This window comes from Corythoichthys intestinalis, chromosome 17 (genome assembly GCF_030265065.1).
Source record: "Corythoichthys intestinalis isolate RoL2023-P3 chromosome 17, ASM3026506v1, whole genome shotgun sequence".
Classification (NCBI taxonomy): Eukaryota; Metazoa; Chordata; class Actinopteri; order Syngnathiformes; family Syngnathidae; genus Corythoichthys; species Corythoichthys intestinalis.
Window position 1 is genome coordinate 71,514 of NC_080411.1, and position 14,505 is coordinate 86,018.

General features: G+C 40.2%; 1 protein-coding gene across 1 annotated transcript; it reads right to left on the reverse strand.

Annotated features, from left to right (window-relative positions):
• Positions 1-1,892: 1,892 nt before the first annotated feature.
• Positions 1,893-11,639, reverse strand: sdad1 (SDA1 domain containing 1). The gene is made up of 22 exons (XM_057819796.1): positions 11,424-11,639; positions 11,227-11,331; positions 11,065-11,163; positions 10,118-10,228; positions 9,968-10,039; positions 9,789-9,889; positions 9,533-9,590; positions 9,379-9,453; positions 9,164-9,265; positions 9,030-9,099; positions 8,868-8,971; positions 8,739-8,796; positions 5,656-5,714; positions 4,867-4,943; positions 4,698-4,795; positions 4,553-4,629; positions 3,813-3,930; positions 3,331-3,422; positions 2,717-2,901; positions 2,482-2,566; positions 2,238-2,399; positions 1,893-2,147 (listed from the first exon to the last, which is right to left on the reverse strand). Exons 1-22 carry the CDS (start codon positions 11,511-11,513, stop codon positions 2,100-2,102), a joined length of 2,046 nt encoding a protein of 681 aa, XP_057675779.1. The 5' UTR covers positions 11,514-11,639; the 3' UTR covers positions 1,893-2,099.
• Positions 11,640-14,505: the final 2,866 nt, after the last annotated feature.

Here is a 14,505-nt window from a genome sequence, read left to right on the forward strand (position 1 = left end):
AGGAGGACACGTCCGCGGAGGAATGCTGTTTAAATAGAGCGTGGTTAATTGGAATCATGATGTTAAGCAAGATCTAACTCTGACATGACCAGGTTTGGCGTGTGGCGTGTGTTGCCATGGCAACACTTCTCGGTTCCAACATATCCACCTTTCGTAGTCTCGCATAGCCGCGAACTTACGTCGCACGTGATAAAGTTACTCTCGAAGTTACCCTGCTAAGCCAGAAAACCGGCTTCGTAGTATAGGCCACTGATCTTTCCAAAGGAAAGACCAGGTAATAACAAGTGGACTACAATAAACAGCATTGGGTCTCCTAGCGACCCACTTTTAAAAGGCAGACATACCAGTGTTGGGCAAAATAATAAATTTGTGCTAATTTTTACAGGAAGAAATGGAAAATGAGTGGCTTTCTGAATGATAACAACAGTGATGTTTTTAATAATCAGGCAGCCATAATTCATGTTTGTATTGAGGAAAATACAAGTAAACGAAATAGTCGCAAAGAGGATTTGAACTGAGGCTTCCTGTGTGACAGCCAACCGCTTAGGCTTATGCCTCTGGACCAAGGGCGTAGGTTTACATAGTAGGGACACAACACTTCCAACTTTTCAGGATGCTCAAATTGTCCCCACCAACTTTTAAGCAACCTTACTTGCATTACATAATGAAATCAGTTATATACGAAAAATGTACAGTAGATTGTCTTCCCATATGTTGTAAGGATATAATAGACCCTACTATTATTAAGTGAATTTTTATCATTTTCATTATGTTCAGACTTACATTTATCCCTTTTCACTTGGTCAATGTGCCGGTCCATTTTCCCCCCTCAAACACGTTTGATTGGCTGATGATTTGACCCGACTCCCCCCGCCACACACAACACAAACTCGCGTAGCCCCGACAGATTCATGTCGACAACATGCCGCCTCCTCCGCCCCTTTCGAGGAGGAGGGCTATTAGAAGGTTTTTTTTCTTTTTTCTTTTTTTTCCGGCCGACAGGAGTCTGTAAAAAGACGTCAATGTTGTGGGGGTGAGGAAAACAGCACTAGTTTTGCTGCTGAAAGTCCAACCTGTATCACGAGTTAGCATAACATGTGATACATGTGTGTGAACTTGTTAACCTGCAAAACTACTGCGGTCAGGCCAGCCTCTACAAGGACCAACGAAGTCAAGCTAGCCGTCCCTCATTTGGTTCATTGTTTGCATTACGGTAATGCAACGCGGTGGCTTCAGAGTGCAAGTCCCTTTATTAAAAAACAAAAAAACGGGGCGCTATCCAAGAACAGATCCACTTCAGGGGGACACTGGCATGAAAAAAAAAATCTGTGAAATGAAATCACACATCAGAATTTCATGAGTACTTTGGTTCAAGTCTTGCGGTAGTTTAGTATGCCTCAGATGTAGATGCTGTTATAGCATCCCAACCAATGTTGAGACTGAACTATACTCCCACACGATGACAGTGTCATGATTTTCTTTTATAAACCCCACAGAATCAATTTTACATTTATTCCTGCTAAAATTAGCACAAATTTATCATTTTGCTTGCAGTTTTACACGCTACTTGTCACGGTTTTGCAAGCACTGGTATACGTGCCTTTTAGAAGTGAGTCGCTAGGAGACCCAGTGTTGTTTATTGTCGTCCACACGTTGTTTTATTGTTTTTGTTAATATGCTTTTGATCTCTTGTGTTGCGTAGTTTTGCCACTCACGAGCGTCAATGCACTTCCAACAAATTCGGCTTTGACGGACTACTTATGAGGGCAATTGGCGTCAAGGCGCTTTCGACAAATTATACTTTGATCGATGACTCACGAGCTTGCCGTCAACACACTTTTGACAAATTTAAAAAGACGTAAATCTTGGTGATTTTGATGACCAATCTGCCTATTAAAATTAAACAACTGCATGACCACATCTCTCTGCCACATATATAAATGTAATTAACACAATTATTACCCATTAAAACACCCAATTCATTACCCAATAGGATTTATTTCATAACACTGTTATGCAGTTATGGCATTGGAATTAGTACAATTAGTACATATGATACAAGATTTGATAGTCACGTCTGTGGTGACACTTTCCATGAACTACTTGTATTGTTTCTTCTTTTTTAAGAGGGCATCCCGGAGAGCAATCTGCATTAAAAGAAAAAGTGTGTGGGGAAGGGGAGAAAAAGTAAGAGGAAAATAAACGCCTCTTGCAAATGTTTGACACGGTCCGGTTACCTGTTTCTCCCTGAAGGAACGTTTTCCTTTCGTTCGGACGTTCTGGCTGTGTCTCATCATCATGAAGTTCTTGGAACGTCTCTTTTCCTTGTTGCTGGTGCTGGCGTGAGGATTTAACTTGTTTTTTTTCCTCACAAATTCTTTACGGTCCGATCGGCCCGCCTGCCAGTCAAATGTGAAAGCGGTTTAAACTTTGTGTTCCGCTAGTAAATCGGGCATAAAAGTGCCACTGTATTTTTCAAACCAATGCTGTCGCTAGGCGTGTCTCCTTGTCGGCTTTGGGTTTCTTATGGAGCTTCTCAATGTCCCTTAGGGTCAACAGCTCCCCTCTGGAAACGAAATGAAAATGACATGAACAAGAGACTCACAGTATAAAACGGGTTTTAAACAAAGTTACAAATGAATGGACAAATGCACACTCTAGTCTGGCGAAAAGAACCAGGAGTTGAACATTTGACTGCTCTTTTCCGTGTTCTGACCTGCTATTGCCTTCATCATCGCAGTCTGCTGCTTTCCTCTTCCTCCCTGGTGCGGCATTAACCTCCTTAGCCATCTGGGCCAGTTTGATCTTTCTGAAATCGTCCTGCGTGAGGAGCCGGCTGCCGCTCACCACCGCCGCCTTGGCTTGTCGCTCTTCAGCCGGTAAACGCTTCAGTTTTTCCGCCTTACTCGAGAGAAAGCGTTAAATAACAAAATTCTGCATTGTGTACTGACTAGGGACGTCCCGATCCGATCACGTCAGTCGGGCCGATCGCACCATTTTTCAGAGGATCGGAACCGGGTTAGGGTTTTTAATTGAAGGCACAGATGTGTCAATCATCGTACTTTAGATTGTTACACACTCGCGGTAGCGTGCTACGGCAAGTCATGGTGTAAATGAGAGAATGTTCTCAGCAGCGTGAGCGGATTTGAGTGGTCTCCCTCAATAAGGCATTTCATAAAGACAGCGGCACGGCGGGACAGTAACAAGTTTAAACTTTTTTTTTTGAACAACACTTTTTTCCGGTATCGGATCGTGACTCGGCATCGACAGAATGTCAAAATCAGGTGATGCAATCGGGACGTCCCTAATGTATCCTGCCGTTGAACCCACCGCTTCCGTCGTATCTTCATCAGACGAGTGATAAACATCCACCCACTCCCCGTCCTCGTCCTCGTCACTCACACTGGCGCTCTCCCAGCCATCTGTGGTTACATTTATTACAATGCCTGGGAAATCTATTTCAAGTGACTAAAAATCATTCCCATAGATTCTGCTCTAAAAAGAACACTTAATCATTATTTAAGGGACGGGCGGATACACGTTAACAGGTGTCCGTGCTGAAAAGTGAGCTCGTTATGATACAGATGAAGATGATTAGCAATGTTTCATTTCAAAACATGCAGCCAAAAAGTTGTAATACACAAGTAAATTGAATTTAGTCATGTAAATGATTCATTCCGATTCAGAAAATGTTAATTATACCAGCTGAGTGATTTAAAAAAAAAAAAAAGACACATAGCTCTAGAAACTGCAAAGCACGGAGAAAAAAACAGTGGCTAATACAGCAGAATTGGCTTTAATGGTCTGCTCACCGTCTTTGTCGCCTTCCGCCACTACTTCCAGTACCTCGGCTCCAGGGATATAGTCCTTTGCTCCCAGCTCGCCGTAGTGTTTCATTTTGGCCTCCGACGACGCCTCTGTGGGCCTTCCCTGCACACAAACACTTCCATTTGAAGAAGCATCTACGAACATGGTGTGCTGATATGCTGTCATTAGTCATGAATCAATAACTACCGTAGTTGCGTTAGGTTAGGGTTTATTAGGGTCTATTATTTTTGGGGGCTGAGAAATTTCACTGTAACAAAGTATGGTTAGTTTAAACCTGAAGTATAGATAGAACTCTGAATCGATATATGCTCAAAATGTTGACATTTACTCTCCAAACAGAGGGCAGTCAACTTTTGCCCATCTTAAGACTGGACAGTATCGGAGTCAGGCTGGTCACCACTTACAGTATGTGTAAAGGCTGTCGCTAATACTAGTATGTCGTCTTGCCTTTGTTATATATTGTTGCTGGGTATGAAAGGAAGGTGAATGATTTTTCCATCTAGTGAGGTCATATCACAGGCCCTCTTTACGCCGTTTTGTCCTGTTGAAGGGTTTCATTTCATCTAATAGTAGGAAAGTTCATCAGTACAGTCCTAACGCTCAGGCTGTGCATCATTTGACAACATTCTTCTCCCATGCGGTTGTTTTTGTGGCATGTCTTAACAGAAGCAACTTCACCTTTTCTTCTACGCATTCTAATAAACACAATGTTGTGCCCGCCCACCCTGTCCTTCTTGTGCAGCATTTGCGGGTTGAGATTCCTAAACAGCTGGATTAGACTTCTGGACGACATCATGACGTCTGTAAACGAGACACATCCGGTCAATATTTAAGATGACAAAAACAACCACCCAAACATAATGCCTCACTCTTGTCTTTGTGGGTTTTGTACTGGGCCAGGTCCCGCAATAGGTCCTCTGTGATGCCGAGCGGACAACGGGCCGCTACCTCTTTGATGGCGTTGATCCTGAAACGATGAGTCGACCGATCAACTTTCTGACATTTATCCCTCTTAGTTGAATGTCACAGCTCGCTCACCCCACAGTCATGGCCTCCCCAGAGTTTCGGTCCGTCACAAAGTTGTCGGCGATGGTGCGGATCACCGACTCGATGATCTGCTCGTGTTGTCAGGGAAGTTAGCATGGAGCGTAGACTTAATAATGTATTGACACGACACGTTCCCCATTCACTGCGTCACTTCTTCCCCAAGGGGGCCGTCCAACACGTTGCTTCATTTATTGGCAGACGGTCACATGCGGCGATCTAACGCCGGATTTAGGTTCTTAAAGTATGAAAGCTGTCCCGCATACAAACAGGAAGGATTGTCTCAGGAGCAATTTGTTTGAGGAGTCAAGGCAATGATTATATTTTTCGTACCAGGCATGCATTCTGAAACGTGAAAAAAATCAGTGGAAGAAATTAGCCGCCACAGCACTGGCATTACACTTGGCAATATTGCCGTAAATTAACTGCTAACTGCCCGTTTTTTTGCTTTGAACCAAGAATCGAGACCGATATATGTCCATATCTGTTAAGAATTCAGGGATTTAACCCTTTATTCACAAGAATTTTCAACGGAAAATGCTCTTTGTCTGTGATACGGCGGCAGCTAATTTGCTTACTGACTAGCATCGGTTTGCAATATTTACGTAAAATAAAAGCTAACTGCACGGTTTTTTGCTTTTAACCAAGAATCGAGTCCATTTCACGTCCATATCTATAAAGAAATCAGGGATTTAAGCATTTATTCACAAGAACGCCCGCGCCCCGTCAATACATTATGAAGTCTATGCGTGGAGGATAGGCACCAAAACATTAAGAGCGTACCTCGGGTGGAACAAGCTGGTGGGAAGACTGCGCTGCGCACAGGAGGATCTTTGTAACCTCTGTGAGATGCAAGACATTCTTGTTAGACATCATTTAGGCCGAGTTTAGATGGAAACGGTCTGAAACCAAAATGCCAAAGTCTCTTGTTACTACTTTGTGTGAGGAAATCTGCGCGCGCACAGACAGCCCATGTAGCATGCGTGCCCAGTAGGCTGGTCTGCTCCATAAGGGGGGGAAAAAAAAAAAAACATTGCCTATTTTTTTTCTCCACGTGGCTTTTTTTGTCCTATAGGTCTTTCTGTGCAAAATTACGTTAAGATTTCTGGGTCCCCCGATTTCATAGATTTTTTTTCCTTATTGTTTCCGCTGCTCATGCAGCACTGTCCTGTCATCTCTGGTTTATTTCCGGACATCCCTTCACGCTCTCCCTCTTAGACGACTGCCTCTGTCTCTCAGTGTCACAACAAAGGCGGCATGTGTGGCACGTCTTGACCCTCCGTCTAAGGGTGGACGTCCACACGGCGTCAAGCTGAGCGAAGGGGAGACCGAAGCACCCATCCTTCGAGAGTTGTTCACGAGCAGGTCCGTCAAGGTCTTTAACCCGCCGAAACGGGACGGGGCTCGCGAAGCCGACTCCCCGAGAAGGACTCGGCAAACGTGACGACACCTTCCGCGACCGGAAGAGAAGGACCAAATCCCACCTCGTCGTCAACGACACAGCTGAAAGGGGGATCGCTCTAATCCAGTGCTTCTCAATTATTTTCTGTTACGCCCCCCAGGAAGATGTAAACATTTGCCCCCCCCCCCCCCCCCCACTCTCTGCCGCCACTGTGAATAATATCATTTGCCTATAAATTATCATTATGAGTACACCTCTGCATAACATTGTGTCCTTTTTAATAGCCAAACACTACATACGCTTGGTCATATTTCCTCATCTTAGGGCTTCATATCTCCAGTGCTCTTTGCTGTGTGCTCTTGTTTTGTTCAAAAATACTGCGTACACTCTGAAAATGAGAGTGCCACTGCCACCCAATTCAATTCAATTTTATTTGTATAGCCCTCAATCACAACAGAAGTCTCAAAGGGCTTTACAGAGGCAATATGATACACAATTAGAAATGAAGCAACAAAGATGAATAGATACAGTTCAAGTCCTGGGTATCCCCTATCCTTAAGACCCTCCATGCCCACCCACTGAGTGGATGTGCAATTAAACTTTATTCTGGTATGGCAAAAAAGTATGTTCCCCGAGATCACATGGGCCACCCCCGGCATCATTCTGTGCCCCCCTGGGGCAGCCCGCCGCTCTATTTGAGTGGTACTGCTCTAATCAAAAAGTACAACGCGGCCCTCACAAAGGACTAGGAGCAAAATCAGTACAACCTCCAGCACGTGAAGGATGTTCCCACGCTATCGAAGAACCATCAGTGGTTCAGTCTTGTGGAAAATTACTTACCAACTTACCAGAAAGTGGTCGTGCTTGAATGAAACTATACATAAATATAGAGATCTGGGGAAGTTTTTTTATGTACCCCCCACGTTACCGTTTGTTGTGTAAACAGATCTTATGAACAATACAAAAAGAATAATGTCGCAAGATGGATTTTTGTTAGTGGAAGTAGAGACTTCAATTTTCCAGGCTGCCTCTGCCATGGAATGAAATCAAAAGTTTGACTTGGCAACAGTTAAATACATGTCATGCTGGTTTTCTACAGGTCATTTGTGTCTTTATTATTCAATCAAAAAAAAGTTGCTTCAATCAAATAAAAATTTGCTTTATTTAAAATATATATTTTCAATCAAAGAAAAAGTCACTTCAATCCAAAAAAAATGTGTTTGAATGCAAAAATAATGTATTTGAAAACTATTTTTCTTTGATTGAAATTTTTTTTTTTTTTTTTTATATAAGTCAAGTTTTTTTTTTGATTGAAACAACTTTTTTGATTTGATGTAATTTTGCATTTGGAACTCATTTTGGCTAGGACATTCGTGTCTTTATTATTCAATCAAAAAATACGTTGCTTCAAACAAAAAAATATATTTTCATAAGAAAATCACTTCAAACAAAAAAATTTTTTAAATTCAATTGTACAAGAAAAGGTTTTGAATGTGAAAAAACATTTGAGACTCAGAAATTCGCATTTGAACACTTCATTTTTCATTGAAACTGTCTTCTTTGATTGAAGCAATCTTTTTTTGTGTTTGAGCCATATTATGGGTAGGACATTTGTGTCTAAATTATTCAATCCCAATAAAATTTGCTTCAATCAAAAAACTATTTTTAATCCCCAAAAAAAAATCATTTGCAAATTTTTTTTTTGGGGGGGGGAAATTATTTTTTTAATTTGAAATATATATATATATATATATATATATATTTTTTTTTTTATTTTATTTTTTTTTTTTTGAAGTGTCACTTTTTTTGAAAAGCAAATAGTTTTAAACTTTTTTTTTGAAGTGGAAAAAGTTTTGAACGGACTTTTTTTTTTTTTAAGTGGAAAAAGTTTTCAGGGCACTTTTTTCGATTGAATCATTTTGACACAAAGATTCAACTTCAACGCTACTTCTGACATGTTTGAGTGGCAGGTGACTACGCCAATGGCATAAAAGCATGAAGCAAGAACAGTGTTGGGATTAACGCCATTATAAATAACGCAATTACATAACGCCGTTATGTTTTCAGTAACGGGGTAAGCTAACCAATTTTTTTTTTTGTATTTTTTTTTGAAGCCACTTATTTTTTGATTGAAAAATAAAGACACAAATGTCCTAGCCAAAATGTGGTCCAAACGCAAAATGACATTACTTCAATCAAAAAAGTTGTTTCAATCAAAAAAAAAAACTTGACTTAAATAAAAAAAAGTTCAAAGAAAAATAGTTTTCAAATACTTTTTTTTTGTTTTAATTTTTGCATTCAAACACATTTTGTTTTGATTAAAGTGAGTTTTTCTTCAATTGAAAATATATATTTTGATTGAAGCAACTTTTTTTTTTTCATTGAATAATAAAGACACAAATCTACCGCCATAGTTTTCCAATACCCCCAAAATACTGTATGAATATGATACAGTGCTGCAAACCTCTTTGATGTGGCTGAAGGAATCTTTGGATGAACGGATAATAATTGAAGAGGAAGAGCTGAAAGATGAACAACAATTGTTTGTATGAATTTTGAAGGAGGCCATTTACGGAATGGCGTCCGTATATACCTGGTGGATCCCGACCAGTCTGGAAATGAGCTCCATCATCATGATTTTGACCTCAAAGCGCTCTTTGGAGCTTTCCAGTTGTTTCAGAAGTTTCTCCGAGAAGTCTGATGAAGACAACTCGTCACGACGGGCGTCGACAGCGGGCGCGTCGAGCGAGCCTACCTTGTGGATCGTGAATGAGGTGAATGGCTGAAAAGTTGAACACCTCAGCTTTCGTCTTCTTCTTGTGTTTCTACGCACAAAACAGACGTATGAGCAACACGGCAGATTGGAGTTGAAGACCAAATGGAGATGACCTTGAGGACTTTCATTGCTTTTTCCAGCTTCTTCTTGTTTTTGGACGTTTTCTTCCCCGTGTTGAATCTTACCATCAGGTCACGTGCTGTCGGTCCCTCTGCCTGAAAGGTTCGACACGATAAAAGGTAGGTAGTGTCAGAAATGGAGGTTCATTTTAAACTATGATCTATTTGAACTTTAGCGCTCCCTCTCTATTGCTATGAACAGTACTCGCCTCGGATTCTGAGTCGCTGCCCTGCTTCTCTTCTTCATCTGTGCCTAAGAAAAACTTGAGTCCGGCAACCAGGATCTATCCAGCAACAAAGAGGGACGAGCTTCACTTTTCCACAAGTGAATGAGAAATAACATCCCAGGATGGAAAAACATACCTTTGTCACGTTGGAGAAGCACGCCGTGGTGATGACATTGACCGTTTTGGCGTCATTCCTGCATTACATTAGGTTCATTCATTGCAATAGAGTGACGTGAAATGAGTTCAATTCATTGACACCTTGCGGCTCTTCTGTCTTGGATTTTTGCTTACGATTAGACCCGCTATCACAAAGAAGTGCCCGGTATCACAAAGAAGTGGAGTGACTCAAGGAAAACTAGTAATACACCCGAGAAATCCATAAAACAACACACCAAATGTTCCTCTTGTACAGCTCCACCATCACATCTAAAGATATCTTGGCTGCGATGGGGTTGCGATCTCTCAGCATGGTGTACATGAAGTTCTGCAACGACTGACACAAAAGAAGAATAAAATACATTGACTTGGGCGGAGCGGTAAATAGATAGTACAAGTGAATGCGTTCCCTTACCGAATTCACTTTGTTATTTTTATGTTTGGCGTTGATGTTTTTGATATCGGCCACAATGTGTGTGTATAAAGTCTGGAAAGACAAAAGGCATAGTCGAAATGATTTCCCTTTGTCCGAATGCCACTCTGCGCTCCGGGTTTCTTTCCGAACCTTGCGGAGCAGCTTGTCGTGACATCGCAGCAGTTCAAAGAAGAGCTCCAGCAAGCCGGTGGGTTGGATCAAGTCCTTGTTTCGCAGGAGGATCAAAGCTTTGCAGAATGTCTAAACGCAACACCAAAGAACAATTCTTTTACTCGTATTTGTCATTGTTTAAAAGAAAGAAAAAATTATATATATATATATATATATATACATATATAGTGTTGCCTCACTATACATGTTTTGTTCTACATTGCAGCTTTTGGTGTTTTTGAAGTTTTTTTTCCCGTATATAGAAAAGTCAATATTTAGAGTGGCGTGCCATCAGTGTCACTTTCAATATACTGGAAGAGTTGCCCTCCAGTGTAACACAATATCGTAGTTTGCAATGACATTATTTGAGCAGTGAGAATCTGTAAATAGTTGAATGTCTCTGTTGCTCATCTGTGTGTGATAAAAGTCCCCTAATTAAAGGTGGAAAGCATTCAAACCACCACTATTGTTTGATTCAGTACCTAGCATATGAGATGAAATACTCATCAGCTAATTCACTTTTGTCAGCGGCAAAGACAAGCGAGTATCCTCATAACACCAGTCCATTGGCGGAGATTGTTTCATGTCAACGATTAAGTTTGAAATGGGATATTATTCCTTGTGACAAGTCACGTAGCGTCGCTAAGGCCCCTACTAGCATCGCTATGGTGTTATGGTGTTATACTTATATAGCGCTTTTCCACCTTTCAAGGAGCTCAAAGCGCTTTACACTACACTCAAATATTCCAACAAAAGTACTGTCGTATCGTGAATATGCATAATAAACAACTGAACAATTGAACTCCAGTTTTCTTGGTTTTAGTTCTGAGCACACGGTTTTTGGTCATGTCAACTCTTAACAGTGTTAATAAGCTTTTTCTGTAAAGGCAAACCTGAAACAGGGAATGCCATCAAAACACGCTTACCATTCGCACATCTGCCTCCACCACAGTGTGGTGACTCAGTAACAGCTCAGTCAACTCTTGAGGGAAAGTAGACAAGTACTGCTGATAACAGTGGCCCACCTGATTGACGAGTCAACATTTTAAAGACAATCCTCATTGCGATGAACTATGCGGTTACCTGACCTGAGCAAGGAACATGACAAGTTCTGCGAGCTCCTTGTTGGGCTTGTCGGGCTGCAGTTTAAAGATCTGCACATTGGACTGGTAGTGTCTGTACTGCTGCAAAAACTACAACATCCACAACGTGAAAACAATTGAGACAGATGTTGACCACACTGAGGACGGCACGCTCGCATCTTTTAGCATCGCTGAACACTCACTTCGTCAACGTAAGACTGCGGATCCCTCTTGATTAGATTCTGTAACTGTGGCAAATTGTTCGGCAGTTTGTTACTTTGTCTTCCCGACATGGCCAAAGTTTCAAATGATCGACGATCGGTGGAAAAATGCCCAATCAAAAAGAGTTCACGAAGTAAGCGTGGTGAGTGCGCGGGCCGCCATTACTGTCTTGTCATATGAGGGCGAGTGGGAGGGGCGTGAGTGACGACACATCCGTTGCAGAAGGAAACTGTACCAGCACAATAGAAATAAGATGTTGATGTCAAAGTCGTGTTTTTACGACTGACTCTCATTTCTTGACGGTAAAAAAAGTGAGAATGAACCATTCAAAGAAGTTGAAATCTACTTAAAGCGTGTGGCTGAGGTCAATTAAACATGCAGTCGTGTTTATTTGAGATACAAACGTCCTCTTTTGCCCGGACATGTCCACCTTTCACGTCGTGTCCTCGTCATCCGGCCGGGTGGGCTTTATAAATTCATGAAAATGTCCGGTTTTTATGATTTTTCACGGGACCAATTTGAAGAGAATATCTCCGGCCGCTGGGATACAGCGCTCGACTGCGTTGTCGTGGCTCCTACTAGTAGGGGCGGGAGAAGGAGTGCAGTTTACCCCTTGTATTATGGGGCATTACCGCCATCTACTGGGTTAACGGCTTGGCAGAGAAGAGGCAGTTACAGACTACAATAAGAAGTAGTTTTAAGAGACGTTTATAGTGCTGCGTACACCTTTCTGTAAGTTTATCTTCTGTTAATATCGCTCATATGTCTTGTTATATATTATACAATATATGGGTACAAAGAGATGCAGTATGTTGTATTAGTCTTGTATTAATTGTTCTGCGTTCGTCTATTTGGTTTAATGTTAGTCTTATTTAAGTAGGAGCGCCTGCCCATTTGTTAAGAGTTTTTTTTTACGATAAATACGTATATAATGGCAACTGTTGACTTTTGTCGGAGCTTTGTATTGGCGTGATCTGTAAAATTCCGTTTGATGTCAAATTGTTCCGCTACCGATGATTGTAAACTTATATAGCAAAGTTTGATTTTGCCTCATCTCCCGTTACCCGCTAATAGGCTAGCTATCAGTGAGCTAAGCCGTACTAGGCATTATGGGAAACGTAGTTTTGAACTGCTGCGTTTGGAAACACGCTGGTTGAATAGTTTGTCAGTTTATTTTGGTTATTGTTTGCGTGCAACCTAGAACATTAAATGAGAATGAAAATTGAGTGGGAATAACAATTTCTCAACGACAATTATTGTGATAGTAATTTATTTTAAAAAATTATGTGGCATAAGCCTACTGTATTGACTGTACTATATCTCCACGGGTCTGCATATTTTTTTCTGTCATTAATTTTTTGGTTTTTTTTTTTTTTTTTTGCTTGTAAGAATAAAGCCTTTTAAGTAAAAAACCTATTTCCATATAGTATATAATGCCATATATACTACATGGATTATATTAAAGTGATATAGGCATCTTTGAGTGAACTGCGAGTAAAATTCAAGTATCTCGAGGCCGGGCCGAGTGTCCTCTTTTTTGGAAATCAAAATATGGTCACCCTAAGATATGTAGTACACTAACGCAACGCATTTAATATTGAAATCAATACCTTATAAAAAATATTGATACATATTATTTTTTAATATAAACTAGCTGCCCATATGATTTTATCAACGGTATTGACGTCAAATTGTTTGATATATGTTTTTGGTCGTTTAAGGACCATGGTGAAGTTTTTATTATCATTGATTTCATAACCGCTTTCATTTGATGTCGTTTTGCGCAAACTTTGCTCAAAATATTTGAGTGTGTGTGACAAATATCTCTACACACATTATACTTCATTTTTGATTTGATGTGGAATAGAATACACCGTCATGCCGCCATCTAAAGAAAAAGTGAGAAAAAAATATATTTTTTGTATTTTTCGGTTAATATCGGCGTTTACCCTCGCTTTTGAAAATTATACGCAAGGATTATGGTGTTATTATATGGATTAGGATTATGTTATATTACAGAAATATTAGAAGTAGTGTCAGCAGTGGCGTCGTTGGGCTTCAGCCCCCCTAAAATCTTCTTAAGTCCCCCTAAATAATTTGGTGTTGTTTTATTTAAAAAAAAAAAATATATATATATATATATATATATATATATACTGGACTGTCTCAGGAAATTAGAATATTGTGTATTCTAATTTTATGAGACAGTCCTGTATATATATATATATATATATATATATATATATATATATATATATATATATATATATATATATATATATATATATATATATATATATATATATATATATATATATATATATATATATATATATATATATATATATATATATATATATACTGTACATCCAGTTGACGATAGCACCAACATACAGGACTGTCTCATAAAATTAGAATACACAATATTCTAATTTCCTGAGACAGTCCAGTATATATACCACAAATGCTGACAAATTCACTATGAAGTTGTCAGAACATTACTTTAAATCAATAATCATATAACCGGTCATGAAAATGATCATAAATCTGTCAGTTTCCCCTCACTTCATAGAGAAAAGTTGAGAGCCCCTTCAGTTCAATTCAATTCTTTTTTTTGTTTGTTTGTTTGTTTAGCCCTATATCACAACAAGGTTGTCTCAGAGGGCTTTACAGAGTCAATTTGATACACAGTCAGATACTGCAGATGAATGAGATGAGTTCATGTCTTGGGCATCCCCCATCCTTAGGTGGGCCTCCATGGTGGCAAGGAAAAACTCCAAAAACCCAGTAGGAAAAGAGAAACCTTGGGGAGAACCACAGTCAGGAGAGCTCCACTCCCAGGACGGACAGGCTATAGATGCACCAGGACTGATGATGGACAGACAATCTCTGCGCACGTCTTATCTTTATTGTTTTGCAGTCAAATGTTACATCCCAGCTCTAAAGCAATGCAGCTACTTAGCTGCTGTTAGCTAGTTAGTCTGCAATGCATTGTGAAAGTCCTGGCGGTTTATTGAGTTAAGTCTTTTTACCACTATCTTTTGGTGACTTCCTTCTGGAGCA

What these genes read in the sequence shown, in the direction of transcription:
- sdad1 (XM_057819796.1), bottom strand. Translation starts at nt 11,513, where the DNA reads ATGTCGGGAAGACAAAGTAACAAACTGCCGAACAATTTGCCACAGTTA. An exon ending in CCTTCAGCCACATCAAAGAG is followed by an intron (nt 5,715 to 8,738) that starts GTTTGCAGCACT and finishes TGCATCTCACAG; the next exon opens with AGGTTACAAAGATCCTCCTG. An exon ending in CACGCCTAGCGACAGCATTG is followed by an intron (nt 2,400 to 2,481) that starts GTTTGAAAAATA and finishes TTTGACTGGCAG; the next exon opens with GCGGGCCGATCGGACCGTAA.